At 32.9% G+C, this 20,175-nt stretch overlaps 1 protein-coding gene across 2 annotated transcripts in view; it reads left to right on the forward strand.

Moving 5' to 3' along the window:
* LOC123551600 (WSCD family member CG9164-like) overlaps window positions 1–20,175 on the forward strand; it is a 52,503-nt gene that overhangs the window by 23,638 nt on the left and 8,690 nt on the right. The window contains exon 1 of one of the 2 annotated variants that reach the window (XM_045340645.2): window positions 1,390–1,853. The exons of the other annotated variant lie outside the window; for it this stretch is intronic. Within the exon in view, the coding sequence (XP_045196580.1) occupies window positions 1,463–1,853 (391 nt within the window). The 5' untranslated portion in view covers window positions 1,390–1,462. Of the gene's footprint in view, window positions 1–1,389; window positions 1,854–20,175 lie in introns of those variants that run through there. 2 annotated transcript variants of the gene reach the window in all.

Below are 20,175 nucleotides of genomic sequence, written 5' to 3' on the forward strand. Positions count from 1 at the left end.
AGGCTTTCATGGTTGACAGATTCGAGTGTTCCATATCCAGAATTTATCTTCTGGTATTGTTCGTTAAGAAATGTATTATCTTAAGTCTCTACTAAAATGTGCAAGGTTCGGCCGTATTTTAGGATTTATAAGCCGGGCTAATTGTATTCAAATTTAAAAAATAAATATGTATTTTTTTTATTATTATTTAAAGAGGTCGACTTACAAACCACTCAGTTATAGCAAAAGCTTGTTGACACCACGAATCAACTGTTAAAGTAGAATTTCTGGCAAAACCAAAACAACATGAGTATTTGTTCAAACTTTGTATATGAAGTGTCACAATATCATGTTAGAAACAGAATTATGAAAACAAACATCGAAGGTCACCATGCTTGTTCAGGCGTTATCTGGCTTGAATATGCAAATATGAAGAAAAATAGTTTCAAATGCCACATTGTTTCGTTCAGATGTTTCATCAGCGAATGAATTTTCAAATTAAGTTATATTAAATTATTTATTTTTTGCTTCAGAAGTCAATTTTACGAAATAAGAGATGTACCCTGTTCTAGGCAGGTTTTATGATTCTAATGATAAATAAATTAACAGACAACTGTCTTGCGAAATCAATGTTATCAGACTCGGCAGATATGGGCGGAAGGGGTTCGGGTCCCTTTTCTCTTCATGTTAAGGGTCCAGTATCTTATAAATAAACGTAAGCCGATGAACTATGCGATGTTAAGTATCTATTAGGAATGTACTGAATTATCTGATAAGAAAAAATGCTGTAAATGAATTGTCGACAGCTCAATGAAACTTTGTTTTCACTACCGACATACTGATGATTTTATATGTTCAAACGTAACTATGAGTCACTTTTCATTACAGATGTTTTAAAAAATGACTGTTTTTTCTGACACTAAACTCTTTGATAGTCATTTAGTAAATACGAGCTTCACAGCACTTTTTAAACCTTAAATAATGTCCAATTTCTGCATATATTATGAATATAAAATTATGATTGATTACATATGAATTAGTATAATTGTATATTAAACACACTGAGAATGTTTTTTAAACTCTTCCTCTTAGGGTCGACTTCAGACTTAATTATCTTTGATGAAATATGGTAGCGGGACGTATTTCACATAAGCAATAAATTTAATCGTAGCACGAGTCATATCTAGCTTGTCCGAAAAATGAAGACAAAAAAAAATATATATTAATTGTTTCAGTTCGTTTACTTAAATCAACCAACCCATATGAATTTGTATTTCGATTTGAAATCTTAAACAACTTAAATTTTTAAATTGTTTTCTCTACACAACCAACTACATTTTCATGCGAATGGACTTTGGTTTCAGCGATACGTGTTCGCTTTTTATCTCATGTTAAAGAAGTACTGCTTATTCTAGTCAAGATAGTAGAACCTTTTGTAACTGGCGTTTGCTTAATTGTATTCACTGTATTTGTATTATTCAATATGAGTCGTTCGGTGATCTTTGTTTTGATAAGTTTTACAATTGTATGTGTGATCGTTGTGATGCTAATGAATAGCAGGGTATATGTTCGTACCAATCATATAATTCACAAGATAAGTGATGAAAAAAATGATACTTGCACATTTCTTCTTCGGAACTATATCAAGCTGCAAGTTACGATGGAACGTTTAAAAGGACTGATAAATGTATGTAAAATAAATGGATATTTTAAGGACCGTATAGAATATGATTTCACAAGCGAATCTTTGAAAACTTTAAACTGTTTATTCAAGCCTAGGAAGCTGTTCAACAGCACATTTCCAAAGGTTGCTCTAGCTAGCTTTCCGGGTTCAGGAAATACTATGACAAGGGGACTTTCGGAAATTGTAACGGGTAAAACTTTTTATATCTCAATGAAAAAAATGTACTTTCAATGATTATATTTGGTTAATATTGTACACATATTGAATACTTTCATGTACTAAATGGTCAAGTTCATAAAAGCGTTCCTAAGGGTTCGTTTAATTGATAATTTAATATGTAAAAAATCATTTTTAGTCACTTTTGTATTAAGCAAAAGGATTCCATATGTGACCGTTTTTATTTGTCTGAAACACGTTGGTGGCCGCTATATAAATACGAGTTTACATATGTTCGAAATTTCATTACCAAAATTTGTCATCATTAGATAAATCGTCAATAAATTAATAAAGATAAGTGATTTGTTTACAATACAGTTATCATTTTTAGTATTAGTTGATTGAAACTATAAGAATTCTTACAGGATTTGAATAGAGAAAACGACAATAAGTCAGTGATCTTATTGTTTTAATGTATTAACTACAGAAGAGGCTTCTTTGGAAAATCAAACTGGAAGCAACTTTTAATCAGGATCTGCCAAAATTAGATTCTTGTCCTCTTTTCTCATGTGCATTGGTTTTAGAATTATATTGGTAGTACATTGTAGTATGGAACATAACGATAACTTTCATAACAATTATTGTACTGAATATTATTGATCGAGCTCATTTTAACCACATAGTAATTCTTATTGCTGAAGTTAATTGTTTTCTTACTGTTTAGTTAATTATTGCAATGATTTCACAAAAACGTATTCTTAATGCGAGAATGGTTTCTTTTTGATGGGTGAAGCCTGATATCAATGTGATTGTAAATATTGTATTTCTGTAAACAAATGAATAACTTTTGTTACTTATTCAACCGGATGTCAAACCTTGATACCTTCTGAAAGCGAAACGGGAATTGCTGTAAAACTGTTAATGAGTTGTTTATAGATGTAAACGATTTTTGGTTCCACGCGTACGTTGAGGACATGTACGGCTCTCATGAATTTCATTTCTTGACCAATCAACTTCTTTTATATTATAGTGATTTCAAAATCTTCCTAATACCAATATTCCGAAAGACACGGTTTTCCAGGTTTACATTAGTGAACATCCATCTTTGTATATAACATGTATGATTTTTTCGGCCTTTATTAGTCATACTATGAAATTACTTTTTCAAGAAACTATCGAAGAATGCCGAAAACGTGGTGAAGAAAACATGTAAATATACAAACAACTCTTCGGACTGTGTAAAAATTGAGTGGAAAATTTGATACACGTTAATTTGTGATAATGAGCAATAAACAAACTAGAAGCAGGCCAACCGGCCGTATGCTTTATCGATGACACATATTAGCTTCTTGTCAAAATTATACGTTTGATAAACCTAAAACTGACAATCTGACTGGCTACTTTTCTAAATGTTTAATCACTTAATGGCGGTCTTACTGCAATTACTTAAATGAATAATAGAATGGATAAATAAGGAAGAAAATGTCTGGCAAATTATAACTTATTAAGTGAAAGATTGAAATAATATTTAAGACCTGGAATGAGATTAGACAAATAAGAGGAAGATAGACCGAAACCACTGATTGATCAGCCGATTCATTCATTAATATATTAAAACAATCATTTGTTTATTGAATATGTTAATCGCCAAATCTTTATTTCAACATGTGAACTTTAGATCCGATCCTCATTGTTAAAACTGTAAGAAAAAAAACCCAACAACATTCAAACAAGAATTACAGATGATTAGGTTATTTTTATACTCTGAAATCAGAGTCATATGGTGAAGAAAGTCCCAGATGCTGCTCCAGCAATTTTATAAAATAGTTTGAAAACGAGTGATCAATCCTTAAATTTCCGTTTTTACATTACAAAAACGACTGTCAATTTGGTACACCATTCTTTAATAAGACATTTTAAATCATAAGCTTTACTTTGACAATAATCAAAAGTATCAATTGAATGTCTTATTGTTTTTGCTCGGTGACAACATCTGAGTATTCAAGAAGAGGGCGAATAAATGAAAAATGCATTCGTTCAAGGCTGGAGCGGTTAAGCACAAATTTCAGGGACCACATTATTCCAATTCTGCCATGCTTTTTCAATATAATGGAAATATAGGATAATCACTTCAAGTCGGTTGAGAAAGTTAGTCCGAAATGTTTATGACTGGATACTTCTTTTTATTGCTGCGTTGTTCAAAGATAATACTGGATCGTGTAGTTTGGATTTTTCACGAGAGAATGCCATTGATTCAGTCCTTGATGGATTAAAAGATACCAACCAGGAATCAGACTAAGAATGAATTCTCTGGAGATCTGAATTTAAAGTCTTTGATGCATTATTTGGAGTTTCAACTACTATAAAGAGACTTGTGTCGTCAGCCGAAAAATCGAATGTTAGAGTTATTAATAGAGACAATGTCGTTGATATAGGTCAGAAACAGAAGGGACGCCGGCATTAATCTAGGACTAGCTAGAAGATGGGGTACACGTTGTTTACAGGACGATAGATAGGGAAAAAATCCACTGCATAAGTGAACCATTTATACCCAGTGAAGACAGTCTGTAGACAACCACGGTGCCACACCCGGTCAAAAGATTTAGAAATATCACAAGACGGTATTGGACGGTAGTTAGATGGTTTTGATGGATCTGACCTTTTGAATAGTAGTGTGACATTTGCAAGTTTCCAAGAATTTGGATAGTAAGACTCAATTAAAAGTTTGGTAAGGAATATAAAAAGTGGTTCGGAAATGCTGTTGCGCCTTCACGGAGAAGGTTTGGACTGACAAGTTCTGGACCACTGGCTTTAGATGGGTCTATAAAAGTAAGAGCATCTTTTAATTCCTTGGGAGTGACAGTAATATTAGATGGAGATGAATTGATTAATATTTTGGCTAAGTGGGAGATTTTGAGCAGAAGTACTGGTTGAGAAACTCTACTTTATACTGGTCTGTTGACGCTTCCATGTTGTTTTCGTATAAGGCTGTGATAGTTATGGATGTTTCTTTGTGTGTAAGTTGTTTTGCAGTTTCGATCCATAGCTTAGATGAGATGTTGGATGTATAAACTTATTCAATTAATATATTTTGATAGTCCAGTTTTGCTATATATGTTATGTACGCACTTGCCTCAATTTAGCCCATTATTCAACTGTGTCAGATTCAGATTTTTTGCCATTTTATGTATCTGCTTGCGTTTTCTGATAAGATTTCTTAATTTAGTCTTTGACCATGAAATGTTATTTCCATTGACGGCTACTGCTTTATTTGGTATAGTTTCATATGCAGCTTAAAAGATACTGTCGGTTATGTCTTGAGTAATTGTTCGTTTGTTAAAATAATTTCCAGCCAAAGCTCGAGACCGATAACTGGAATATGTACTCTTTCTGAAGCATTGATACCCTCTCGCATATAAATGTCGACACCTCCAAAAAATACGGTTCTTTCTATCACATCGAAAAGTTGGTTGAAAGTTTGGCAAGAGCTGGTCATCAGATACAAGAGACATATGCAACCAGGTGTCCGTAAAATGGCATACGATTGAGTCTCGAATTAAGGAAATCAATATCGGGTTTCAAACACAGTATATATAGATGCAAAACACTAAGACCACTGTTAAACACCCCACTATATCCAGTAATAGATTATATACCTGTAGAATCAGGGCCAGGATTGGATCGAACATCTCAAGAAATGAGAAGAAATTAAGAGCATATACGACGCACTATGACATTTTGGGTCCAAATTCGGCGTCACGTCATTTCAGAAAACATCGATTAAAATTACGTCTCAAAAAAAGGTCGACGTTACCACGTGTTCGCGGCAATTAATGCATTATTGTTTTCAATAATACTCTACCTTGCCACAAGAAACAAAGGAACTGACATAAACATTTCCGTGTTTTGCAATCGCGTTACTTTAAAAAATTTAAATGATTGATAATTTATCGCCCTTCGAATCGACACGACATTTGTAAACATCGAAGGTCGCGGAGAAAATGAAACTACCAAAACAGTTATTTGATGATTTATTTCGATTGTATAAAGAATGACAGTTAACGAATCTCAAGGTAAGTAAGTATTGAAGCGATATGTAGGGTTCAAAATATTATTTGAGTTCATATCGACTGTTTTGTCCGATATATTTTTCGTAAAATAGCCCGGATTTTACACAAATAACAGTTTGGAGGTAGCGCAATTCACATTTTATTTATTAGTGTCACTGTATTATAGACTATATATTATTTACTAAATCTGCCATGAATTAAACTTTCTTTTAATCGGTTTTGACTCTTATTCAGTAGAATCAGTATGCAAGACAATTAGATTATATGCAAGAAGACTTTGGTGCCAGACAAAAACACAATAGTCAGTCATAGTGTTTAGTTACATAATTGAAGCCCTGATAATTTTATATAGCCATGCCATGAAAGTGACTGATCAGGAACAGTTGAAACAAATCTATCGTCAGCTTCAATTACTTATTTCTTACTTGTAATGTCAAATCAGTTCATACATAAAACTTCTACAAGGCACAAATATTGTTTTTACTTGGAATGAGACAGTTTTTTTCCATAGCTTTTCAATTTTTGTTAAATTTGCATACTGTTCACTTGGCCATTATTTCTGGATTCCTCACCATTTTGTACTGTTCTTGGCATGTCACTGACAACGACTTTGTAAAATGAATATTAACTTTAGATAAATTTTGTTTTGAAAGTCTTGCCAGGAAGGTCTATATACCACAAGCTGGATTTTTTGGAGGTTTCTAAATTTCTTCATACATTTTTACAGTTACTATACTGATATTCTAAGAAAGATAAAGACATTAAAGTAACATAAACATTTATGATCTATTTTATTCATAACATTTTAAGAGAAAAGATTTTAATTATAGACCCATTCAACAAATATGTGTTAGTATATTAAGAAGCGAATAAGTAATGATATATAATAATTAAATATGTCATGTAAGTATGATTGCGTGAATTGTATGTCTAGTCTGTCAGAATCTTAGCTAGCTTATGTATTCTTTAAAAGCTACTTTTTCTGCTTGAATACTGTAAGATTCTTTGATGGATTTATACTTATAAATTGCTCTTAAGCTTAAAAAGATGCTTTACAGTCTTAAATTCTGTAACCTTATACTAATCCTAAAATGAAGTTCTAATGTAGTTGAATTTTTGTTTTGCAGTGGTGAAGGAACTATAAATATGTGAATGGGAATGAAGCAGAAAGAATTAATATGTTCTTCCTATCATCTAGCTGAAATCATGCCTATGGAGTAGAGTGCATGTCACAAATACTGTTATGAGCAAATAACTCCATATTGCACAGATAAGGTCATGTTTCCTGCCCTCATGACCTGAAAGAGTTAAACATTCTTATTCAAATTACAAATGTGTTTCAAGAAAAAGTCAAACTGAGTCAACTGTGAGACATATTGGGTAAAAGTATTTTATAAGTGTTTTGTTGCCATGACAGCTGTGAAGTGGTTTGAAAAGCACTATCTTAATTGTTCTAACTATACAGAATTTAACTTATGAATTTTCCAAAACTGCATGCATGAAATACTAAGACATGTCTATTGAATGAATCCTAGTTGTTTCAAAGCAAAAACATGTTGACATTTAAAGCCCAACCTTTGGATGAAACATTTTTGAAATCAAAGCTGCCTTGCCAGTGTGAGTGTAGGAAGGATTTTCCCAGAAATGGCCATGACAGAAAACTTCCAATATAGCAGAAAATATTTATTACTGGCTAAATATAATATATTTTATTTCAAGAATTAATCATGTAAATCCATGGTTATAATTGTGTTAAAAGATATTTGTACATGAACTTTGCAGAAATAGCTAATTTTTGTTGCAAAACATTGTGAGTTGCCATGGTACATGTGACACAAATTTTACTTAAAATTTGATTTGTTTGATTATGTAGACAGCATGTTTCTTGTTTATATTCTGCTAATCAGACTATGTTCTGCAAGAAAATATCTTTAATATGTTACCATTGCATCAACAAAACATGTCATAACACAAATCTGCCATAAAATGGCAGAGTTATAATGCAGATAGGCATATCAGGAAAATATGTAGTTCTCAATGTCAAATTATACTACATGAAATATGTTTTTATTTTTTTTATTATTATTATTATTATAAATGATCATTATTGACCATTTGTGGTGTAAAACAAATGTATACTGACCAGATGCTAAATGAATGTTCTGATTCTTTCTGGAAATTTTACAAAAATACTACTATTTCAAGAAAATAGTGCATTGTTGCCATGGTAACATTAATTTGACGTTTAAATTATTTTGGATATCATCATATGTAAACAACATCTTTCTAGTTATGTTATATTTGTTAAGCTGTATTATGTTAGTGAATATATTTTCATACGTAATAATTGCATCAGCAAAGCACTATGTTATCACACAAGTCTGCCTTAAAATGGCAAGAGTTGTAACCGAGAGAGGTGTATCCGAAAAGTATGTATTTCTCAAACAATATTTCATTAAGTTGCATGGAATGATGTCTCTTACTTTAAAATAAGAAAGCTTTTGATGTAAATATATGGAAAACACTTCAAATTATTACAAAGAAATTAACAAAAATGTTAGTATTTTTGTAAGAAAATACCACATTGTTGCCATGGTAATGTTAAAATTTTTGTAAGAAAATACCACATCGTTGTCATGGTAATGATTCACTGATCAGTATATCTAAGTCTTCTGAAATTTTAGCAAACTCACAGTTAATAAAACAGTCTAATGATTATATCTTCTTGCCTGATTTTCTTTCTTACTGTTTAATAGATTAGGTAATTATAACAATAAGATTAATGTCCTAGTTTTTGGGGTGTTGTCTAATTTGATATCAAATTATGTCTGTATTTTGTTCAAAAGAATACCATTAAACAGTTGTCTGTAAACTGTTTGCACACTAGAAAAAGTTACTTGTGTATTTATTTCACATTCTATGTAATTTATTGCTAGATGCATCAAGGGACTGTTAAAAAGGAGGTTAAACAACAGTGTTGCTATAGAAACGATTTTTAGAACATAAATATTTTTATAGTACATGCCAGAAAGACACAAAAATAAATAAATTTCATTAATTGCATGTTGCTTTTGTTATTTTGTCATGTATTTTATCTTGATATTATTTAAATATGGAGTCATTATTAAGATATACTGCCTCAATTTTGATACAGTTACACAAAAACATGGTGTCCCAAAAGTGGTAATATCTCCATGACAACGGCTGATTTTTGTTGTCAAATTAAAGATTTTTACTCAGAACGAGTCAATCTGTCAGATTAGCCCAAAACCCCATATTTGACCAAAATTGCTTTTGGACCCAAAATCTCATGCTCTGTCACATATGTATACCGAAGTCAATATGATTACGAAATTGCTTATTTACAAGGTAAAGTAGCAAGTAATAAGACTTCAAAGTCACTGGACGGCGCGCACAATGCTTATAGGACATCTACATATTCAAGGCGAATCGAATATCATACAAAATGTTATATGCTGTGCCGCCAGTCTGTAATCGATAACAGGACTACCTGGAAGGGTGAGCATGCCTGACGGTTCTAACATCCCGCCAATATTGTGAATAATAGAAACGAAACAAACAAAAAATGAAATAAAACAAAACATGAATTGAATGATAAAACTAATCAGTAATTGGAATCGGACTAATGTTTTGAGAATAAGATCTGTAACAAGTCAAGTCAATTTTTTATTGGCTTAAACATATACATGTCCATTGCCAAGTCATATATTTGGCGGCTTAAGACTACATAAATACAAACACAAATAAAAAATAAATAAAAGTATGACACATGTATGGTATGAGAACAAAACAACACTGATAAAACAAGAATAAAAAAGATATATAATATATATTGAATATATATATATATATATATATATATATATATATATAGTAAAATATAACTATCAAATATCTCAATTTGCGAAGTTTCTCCTAACTGTTGCAGGATAGATAAATCTGGCTAATTTAACAAGAATATATTTCTTGGAAGATTTCAGTACATTTGTTTAATTGTACCTTAAATTTACATTAATTTTATGTTTTGTGTTATTTATCTGTTACTTTTGAACTAATGTTAGAGCCTTTCACAGCTGGGATTTTATTTACATTGTGTTGTTCAGCTTGTTGAAAATAGGGTAAGTGCGAGGTTGGCATGCAACCCCCCACCCACCCTCCCCAGTTTCCTTTATTTATGTTACTGACCGTTCCAAGGCGTTGCCCCTATTTTTAATTGGTTGTTTCGTATGTCTTGTATTGTCTATTGCGTATGTTTTCTTGTTTGTTGTAAGCGTTTTTCCTCCGCCCTACGTCCCCTATTGCCCTCTCTTTTCCCTTGCTTTTACGCTACTTTTGCATCCCCTCCTCCTTTACTTTTAGTAAGTTTTCTTGGTTCCCTTTTGTTTTAGCAGCCAAATCCCAAGACGGCACTTGATTGTTTTTCCTACGAGTGTGGGTGCGTTTAAATGTTTGTGAGTCTATAACGGTGTCCTACTGTTTTCTTATGTGTTACTTGTTCGATTTTCTATGTTATTTAGTTAAACGTAGTTTTGTGTTTATCTTTGGTACATCTGCGTTATTGTGGCTTACGTTGTAGTGCGACTGTTTTTAAAGAACATAGCATTCCCTAGTATATTCGTCCTTGTTCAACTTCCCCTTCGGATTCCACCCCACCCCTTCTCAACCCCCGACCCCATTTCGCCCATTGGCGTTTCCTTCCCTTCCATCAATATTTAGCATAATTAAATATGTACTTGTTGGATGTTTGAAGCAACCCGTCTGAAATACATTTTTTCCATAACAACTTCTTTTTGTTGTGGGCCTGCTGTGTAAATGTGTGGCTCTGGGGCTGTGTTTTTGTTGCTCTGTGCTTCCGAGAAATCTACCCTTACCTATTATCTTTCATTATATTCCTAAACTTATTCAAATTTGGCCAAGTATAATGGTATCTGGGTAAATACAAAATTTTTAGTTCAGAGTAAAACGGACATATCAATAGAAATGGTACTCTGATTCAACAACTTGCATATTGCATTTTGTACAAAGTCTAAGAATTCTATCTTTATTTCTAAATCGACCTTCTTCAATAGCTAATCTAAGAGCGGAACATTTAAATCTTGACAATGCATTTCTATGTTTAATACTTGTAACGTAGTTCAAATATTTTTCAGTTTTAAGCTCTGTTTTAAATTCTTTGTAAGTTTCAAGTTTTCTAGAAATTCTGAAGTCAGCAGACCATTGTTTTACATACTAATCTTTTATTAGTTCTATAACATTATCTATTTGTGAATTGCTTACTGAATTACCGTCCAATAAATACTGAAATCCATGTTCACATAGTAATCTTTTAATATTTAATGACCAAGTATTAACAACGTTTCTACGATGATCTGTTAAGTACAAAGTTTTATTCAAAAGAGTATTTCATTATTCTGGCCCAAAATCTTATAATTCTTATTTTACGAATGATAGATAAAGGCATAATTCCAAATTCCTCATAAATAGCAATATCTATAGTCTGTTGTCTTAAACCCAAAATGTGTTTTAAAACTTTTAGATAAAGATGCTCTATATCTTAATTTGTCTCCTGTTTGACCTATGTGATATTCATGGCAGCCATTACATGTCATCACATGAATAACATTATTCAAATTACAGGACATGTTTTCATAAACATAAAATATTTTTCCATTAAAGTTAAATGAATTAGTTGTTTTCTATTTGTTCACAGAGGCTGCAGTCTGGTCTATTGCATTTATAAACTCTTTTGTTTCTCTGTATATTGATTTCAGAAAATCTAGCTCTAGTTAATTTTTTTTCATGATTGGTGGCTGTCTTTTGCTCCTAATGTTAGTATTGGCTCTTAATAATTCGTTCATAGTTGAATCAGTCTCTAAAATTGACATATTATCTCGAAGAACGTTAAATTTATATTTATTATTTGGATTAAATGTAGACACATAGGGTATCATTTCATTGGAATCTTTTTCAACTGGTCTGAGAAGGGTTTCTCTTGGTAAACTGGTAGCTAATTCGATTCGTTTTTTATTTAATCCTTTGGGTAGTTTCGCTTCATTAATGAAGCATTCAGTTCTTCAAGTCTTTGAGCTTTAAGTTTGAAATCTGATACGATGGTACAAACGCGTCTTGCTAGATAATAAGGGGTGCTTCTTTTTGTGTGTTTTGGTTGGCATGAATGACAGTTTAAGTATTGTTAAGTATAAATATATATCTGTACTAATGTCAGTGTCGTGTTTAATGATCAATATGGCAAGAAACTGAAACGTTTGGTTACTTGAATCTATGGTAAAACTAATGTCTTCATGAAGATCATTTAAAATTGCACGCAATCCTTTGAGCTTCTCTTTTGTTTAATTTCAGAATATGAAACATTCATCAAGGTATCTTTTCAAGATTTCTCGTATAAAATCTAAGTCATATTTCTGTTCTAATTTAGTATAAATGCTAAAAATAAAGTAGCATATGTTGGTGCAAACTTTGCGCCCATGGCCGTAGATAACAATATTATAAAATATAATGTTATTGTTTTCAATTATAGTTTTGATTGCTTCAAGAATAAACTCTTTTGTGAACCGTTTATGAATTAATTCTAGGTGTCTGTGTAGCCAGTAAGCGATTGCTCCAATACCTAATGTGTGCGAAATATTCGTCTAGAGCGTTATAACATCAAACGAGACTAATAATGTATCATTGTTAACTTTCTTTGGAATAATGTTTAAGAAATCTAGGTCATCTCTTACAAAACGTTGTACTTTAGAAATGAATGGTTTTAACAGAATGTCAATTAAACTACTGGATCGCTGTATTTCACAAGCTGGACCTGCAATGATAGGTGTAAATTTTAATCTGGCGAATTAAATTATTCTGAATATTCACCATTCGTTTCCTTACATTTGTCAATTACTAGCTTACTTTTGTGAAGCTTAGTTAGGCCGTTAATGTAACTTGATATATATTCGAATTCCAGTAGGTAGTATTTTCGTCTTTGGTCATGAAATTACTATTTGAAGTCATAAGCTTTTACATCTTTCTCATTGTATCCTGTATGCATTTATCAGTTGTTACTTTATAGAATGAATCGTCATTTAACATTTCTAAGATCTTACCTTTATGAAAATCTATGTTCATAAAAACTATACCACCACTTTTATCAGCCTATTTAATAATTATGCATTTATCTTCCACTAATGATTTTAATGCTTTACTTTCTTTTAAAGCGATGTTATGATGTACATACTTAGTTTTGTCATTTGAAAAAGAATTAGTTGTAGAGATATACTGTTCTAGTATTTGATTTCTTTCTTTTGGGGGTTCAACATTACTTCTGTTTTTTTACTAATCAACTTGTATTACGTTCATATTATGAAAATATTCTTTTAGTCTTAATCTTCGATGAAATTCATTAACATCTGTGATTAGCTCTTCGATAGTTTTAGTTTAAGGCAAAGGTGTAAATTAGAGACCCTTTAATAAGACTTTGATTTCATTTTCAGAAAGTTGCCTGTTTGAGAAATTGATTTTTTTCTACGATTTCAGTCAGATTAGTCGGCGTGATGTTAATGTGTGGTCGATCCCGCTGTCGAAAAAATCATTATCCGAGTCGGCCTCTTTAACACTAATTCTTTGCGTTTTCTTTAATTACAGCATATATATATATTTAGTTGGTGGGGGGTACAAATTTGTTTTTTTTTTGTACTGTGCAGTTTGAAGAAACTGTTTTCTTACCACTGTTAATGTGTGGTCGATCCCGCTGTCGAAAAAATCATTATCCGAGTCGGCCTATTTAACACTGGTTCTTTGCGTTTTCTTTAATTACAGCATATATATAGATATATTTAGTTGGTGGGGGGTAAAAATTTGTTTTTTTTTCTGTACTGTGCAGTTTGAAGAAACTGTTTTCTTACCACTGTGATCTAACCCTACCAGCCTCCCCAGAACATTTTATTGGGAAAAATTGAATTTATTTTGAAAGGCATGTATATTCATATATCTTGAGTAGAGTTGCTTCCCTAAGGTGATGAAAAAGTTTATGCTGAGAGTTCTGATTTCTTTGAAACGAAAATCTAATGAAGACTACAGCGGTAAGAAGATAACTCCTTTATAAAATTACAACTTTATGAATAAAATACATCAATTTTCTTGTTATAATGATAGAACATCTCATAATTACGTTTAAAGAAGCTCATCTTTTTTTCAAATGTTGGAGATTGCTGTTACAGTAACAAAAGCACCAAATTGTCACTGTACATGGTTTCATGAATCTGACTGAAATATTTTAAGAAATGTGCAACACAAAATATAACGTTTATTTTTCACTAAGTCAACAACCAGATCGGGTCTGGCTGAGTAAAATCCAAAACCTAACCAGGTGCGCAATGTCACATGCTATTTGATAATCCTGAAATATTTTATGACTCTAAATAGCTATACATGTGACAGAAACTTACCGCTTACGCAAAGTTTTGACATATTCAATGGTCATAACTCTGGTCTGGCCGACAGGAATCCAAAAGAAAACAAAACCCAAGCTGCGCGATTTTAAGATGCTGAATAATATTCCTGTTGTTTCATAACCCTAGGTCAAATACGTTACATATAAAGATAAGTGGAAAACAAACTTAAAGGAAATTTAGGAAATACTTTTGGCTAAGTCAAGGCCATAACTATGGGCTGCGTGAAAAAAATATCTAACAAAGCAACATTCGTGCAAAACTGCTGAAAAAGTATTCTTGAAATTGTTTCATAATTCAAGGCCAAAATACTTTATGAGATAAATGCAACAAAAACTTAATGCACTTTTTAAGCCTTTTCATTGCATGCAAGTCCACAATGCGATCAAATCCACTGGGGTATTACTTTGCATGTGAAACTCAGGCTCTGCATTTTCCTGGCCAGAGGTGTAACTTTATTTTTTATCAGACCTTCCATGACAGACAGTGCCTCTGTGAGAAAGACATCTGTGGAGCCATCTACTGCCGAGTCTTCAATTATTGGAAAGGCCTTCATGAGTATCTCAGTCTCCGCCTTGCAGTGTTTTCCTGAGGCTGGCTGCATACAGTGATTTCTTCTTTCAAGATTGGTATGGAATGAAAACTCCCGATACTCGATCTTTGACAGCGCATGTGGCTGATCCATCTCAATATACTTGAGTCCACGTTTCCGGAGGATAGTCTTCATGTATCATAGCTAGTGAAAAGCTCTTCCGAATAATTTTGCGCCTTGCTTTCCGCTGTCAAGGTGAGGGATAGCAAGTCTTAGTCACTTAAGTCAGATCATTCAACAGAGGGTGTGTATTGCTTTCTCTACCAAGAAGAGTCGGTTGTATATTCGGCCGAGTTTCGAACTCTCTTTGCCTCGTGAAGAAGCTGCTACGCTTGAGACGATTTTGATGTAGCCATCCAACATGGTCTTGAAAAGGCATGAGCTTCTCTGCTTGAATCATGACCTATGCATATCTACAGACTTTAAACGGCTGCATAACTGTTAGCTACTCCATGAAGAAGATCGGTGTAGACTTTCTAGCACCTAATAGTGTGGGGATGATTTCTTTGTGTTGATCGCGACACACTTATCCTCAGCTCAAGCTGAAAGCTTGTTTATGGCTTTACTAATATTATTATACTTATTACAATTACAATTACAATTAGTATTACAATTAGTAATACATTACTACTAATTGTGTGCTAAATAACGTGTCCATTAGATACTTATCATCCGAATCTACTAGCTATAATGTGGCGGCCGGTGGCCTTCACATTTAGATAATTCTAAGAGAACTATTAAAAACATTGCACTTTACAACAATATTTTAAAAGTACTGATTTCACCAATTAAATCACATATTCTTAGGAAATACAACATAAACACATCTGCTACTGAGCGCGTTAGGTTTTACTTAGTCTCTAAATGCCATTCTAATAGGTGCATGTGCTGTCCTCATCTTAATACTAACTCGACAATACTTTCTACTGTTAATAACAGAAATTTCAGTATAAATATTCATTCAAACATGTCATGAAATTCCTCTGATGTTATCTATGTTCTTACATGAAATGCCCATAATTGTGGTATACAGTTTGTTGGGCAAACGAAAAGACCTCTTAAAACCAGATTTCGGGAACACTGTTACAAAATTCGTAACAATAATAAATTTCGAAACTTCTTATACAACCGTTTTCGTAAAACTGGACATTCGGTTAAAGATGTTTCTGTTCAAGCGCTGTTGAACAATGAAAGTATGATGTTAACATGACTTCTGGCTACAAAACAAAACTCAGACATGTCTCTGAACTAAAATGGATTACATTTCTACAAACACCCTTTCCATTAGGTTTAAATGATAACATTTATCAAAAGGGAAATATTTCGAAAGATTCCGGAATTGATATATTCTCTATCTATTCCCCAAGAAGACGCAATACTCGTTCTCATGGTGCCCGACGAAATGGGAATATCAAACGTAAGCTTCTCAAAAGAAGGAGTGTTGCTGATTGCCATATGATACTAAAACGTTCTGGTAGACATGTTATGCTATCGTGTTTAACCTCTTTACCTGTTTCTTCGTTGAGGCAAATCGATCAAGAAGCTGATAATATTTACATGCGTACACATCCATTTTACGACACTGCTTCATTGATATAAACTTATACACAACATTTTCTTAGACCTCATACTGATTCCGAATCCGATCTTAAACGAAACTTTCTAAAATTATCTTTCATAAATAAAGGAATTGAGTTTATCGATTTACCTAGTATTTCGAGAGACCAATCTGTAGTTAACACTATTCCTAAATATTTCAAGAATTTAGAAACACCTATTATCTGATACAAATATAATAAACCAGTTAGAAACGTTATATTTAATTACAATCAAATTGTCTCGGATTTAGATATAGAACTTAATGTTCCAAATAGTTGTAACTGTAAAGAATCTAAATACTGTTACCAACCAACTGGCCATGTCATAACGGGTAATTTTAAGATTTTTAATGATAAAAGAATCAGAAATATTTTTTCCAAAGGTCCAAAATATAGAATTCACTCGTCCATAAACTTTGAAAAATGTCTTTCTGAAATTACTCAGTCTATCGATGACTATATGAAAAAATGGCGTCGGAAGGAAAATGCAGATCAGAACGCTCTTACTGAATGGAAAAAAGAATATATTTAAAAATCATTAAAACTCGAGTTAAATTTTATGAATCAAATCCGTCCTAATTACCTCCTAAACCCAAGTTTTCACTTCGAAGTTTAAAAGAAAGCTTTATCCAAGGTACATACGAATTTTGTTTTCACTCCCGCAGACAAAGTTTCTAATAATATTATTATTATATGATGCATTTATTACACAGAAGTATTACAAAATGAACTGAAACATACAAAAACTTACCAGTTATCACAACTAGATGAGGAAACTATTGCAAAAAGTCATGCAAATCATTGTATAAATTTTAATGTCGCACTTGACGACAGTCAAATGAAGCTCCCTACTCTTTATTGGATCCCTAAACTTCACAAAACTCCATATAAAGCTCGATTCATTGCAAAGTCAACCTTATACACTACAAAAAAATATTTCTGTACTTTTGACTTCCTGTCTTGCTACAATTAAAGACCACGTACAGAAGTATTGCTCCAAGGTTTATGAGAACTCTGGATTCTGTTTTGGTCCATCACGAACTCTGGAGATGTTATCAAAAAGCTAAAAAACAAACACTTCAAATGTTCGATTATAAGTACTTATGATTTTTCTACTCTTTATACTAATTTACCACATAATCTTATTAAAGACAAACTAGTAGCTTTATTTAAAAAAAAAAAAAAACGTTAATTATTTGGCTTGCAATGAAACTAGAACATTCTTTTCTAACAGTGCATTTAAGGGATACAACTTATGGAGTTGTGATCAGGTTTGGGAAGCTCTAAAGTTTCTACTAGATAATATATTTATCAAAGTTGGTAATAAAACTTACAGACAAGTAATTGGTATCCCGATGGGAACCAACTGCGCCCCCCCCCCCCCCCCCCCCCCCCTCATTGCTGATTTATTCTTATACTGTTATGAACGAGATTTCATGCTAAGTTTATCCACTGAGACATAATTTGAAATTTTTGAAGCTTTTAATGTAACCTCAAGGTATCTTGATGATATTTTAAATATGGACAACCAATATGTTTCAGAAATGGATCTAAATTTAAGAATTGTGAATAATAATATAATAGCGAAAATATAAGATAAAAGGGACGATTTTAATTTTAAAATTGTCAACTTTCCCCATCTTGATAGAGATGTCCCTCGAGCAACATCATACGGTGTCTATATTTCACAGCTTATTCGTTTTGCAAGAGCTTGCTCAAAGATAGATGATTTTAATGACAGAAATCTTCATATCACCAAGAACTTGTTACAACAGGGTTACCGTTATCATAAGCTACGGAAAGCTTTTAGTACATTTTACTACATATCGTCTGAACTATTAGAAAAATACAATACGCCTCTTAAAGCACTTTTAAAACTTGGACTTACACACCCGGAATACTATGGAGATGTAGTTTATAAAATTCGGAAAATTAAACATAACCCTTATTTTAATCAAATTTTTGTAAAATTGGTTGAAAAGTTTATCAAAAGAGGATACGATGCGAAAATCGTGAAGTACAGTGCATGTTTAGTGATTGACCTCTCTACAGTTAATTGCTACGCTTTCCTATTTGATGGTGCGATGACTAATAAAGTGTAGGACTCCATGGCGCTTTTCTCCTAAATCCTACATACAACGGATGGAGAGAGTTGATTTTTGTCTTACAGTGTTCTTAGTAGTGCCCTTAAAATTTAGGCTCTTGTTGCTCTGACTTCAAACAAGTTGATGTGTACATTGGTGTAATTGTACCTTAAATATACTTTAATTTTTTGTTTTGCTTTATTTATCTGTTACTTTTGCACTAATGTTAGAGCCTTTCTCAGCGGGGATTTTATTTACATTGTGTTGTTCAACTTGTTGAAGATAGGGTAAGTGCGAGGTTGGCATTCCCTAAGCGCGTTTAAAACCCCAGTTTCCTTTATTTAGGGTATTGACCGTTCCAAGGCGGTGCCCCTATTTTCAGCAGTTAGTTTTGTCTGTCTTGTATTGTGTGTTTCATATGTTTTCTTGTCTGTTGTAAGCGTTTTCCTCCACCCCACTCCCCCTTTTGCCTTCTCCTTTCCCTTGCATTTACGCACCTTTTTTGCATCCCATCCCCTTTTCTTTTAGTAAGTTTTTGTGGCTCCTCTTTATTTTGGCAGCCGAATCCCAAGACGGTACTTGATTGTATTTTTCCTACTTGTGTGGGTGCGTTTGTAAGCTTGTGAGTCTATAACGGTGCCCTACTGTTTTCGTATGTGTTGCTTGTTCGTTTTTCTATGTTATTCGGTTGATCGTCGTTGAAATGTTTGTCTTTGGTACATGAGCGTCTGCGCCATTGTGGTTTACGTTGTAGTGCGACTGTTTTAAAGAACATGGCATTTCCTTGTATATTTGTCTTTGTTCAACATTCTCCTACGGACCCCCCCCCCCCCCCCCCCCCCCGCCATCCAAACCCCGACCCCATTTCGCCCCTTACCATTTCCTGCCCCTTTATCATTATTTAGCTTATATTAATATGTACTTGTTGGATGTTTGGAGTAACCCGTCTGAAATATTTTTCCATTACAGCTTCTTTTTGTTGTGGGCCTACTATGTAAATGCGTGGCTCTGGGGCTGTGTTTTGGTGCTCTGTGCTTCCGAGAAATCTACCCTTACCTATTATATTTTCTTGCTTCCTGTATATGCCTGTTTTGGCTGTTCTTCCTTGCACCCTAGCACCAGGTCGTAAGCGTAGAGTGCAGCCTTTACTCCTTACGGTATATAATACACTAATTCATTGCTAAAAAGCAAGAAGAATCTTTATTACTTTGCTTGGGTTCATTCTGTGCCTCTTTTTTGATATTATGTTCCTTTTTCTTACTTTTTCTTGTTTTTTTTGTCATATTGTATAAGCAAGGCTATTAACCCACTATTGATATATGAATCGCATTTTTGGAATTCTTTGTTAGGGACGAATATTCTTCCGTAATAAACTCTTTGTTTTGAAAAACAAATTTAATCTAATCATTGGTATGACTTACCTACCACACACACCCTTGAGGACAGAATATTCATATTCAATATATACTTTAAAATATCGATTTGAGCTGCGCCATGAGAAAATCAACATAGTGGCTTTGCGACCAGCATGGAGCCAGACA

This window comes from Mercenaria mercenaria, chromosome 4, assembly GCF_021730395.1.
Source record: "Mercenaria mercenaria strain notata chromosome 4, MADL_Memer_1, whole genome shotgun sequence".
NCBI lineage: Eukaryota > Metazoa > Mollusca > Bivalvia > Venerida > Veneridae > Mercenaria > Mercenaria mercenaria.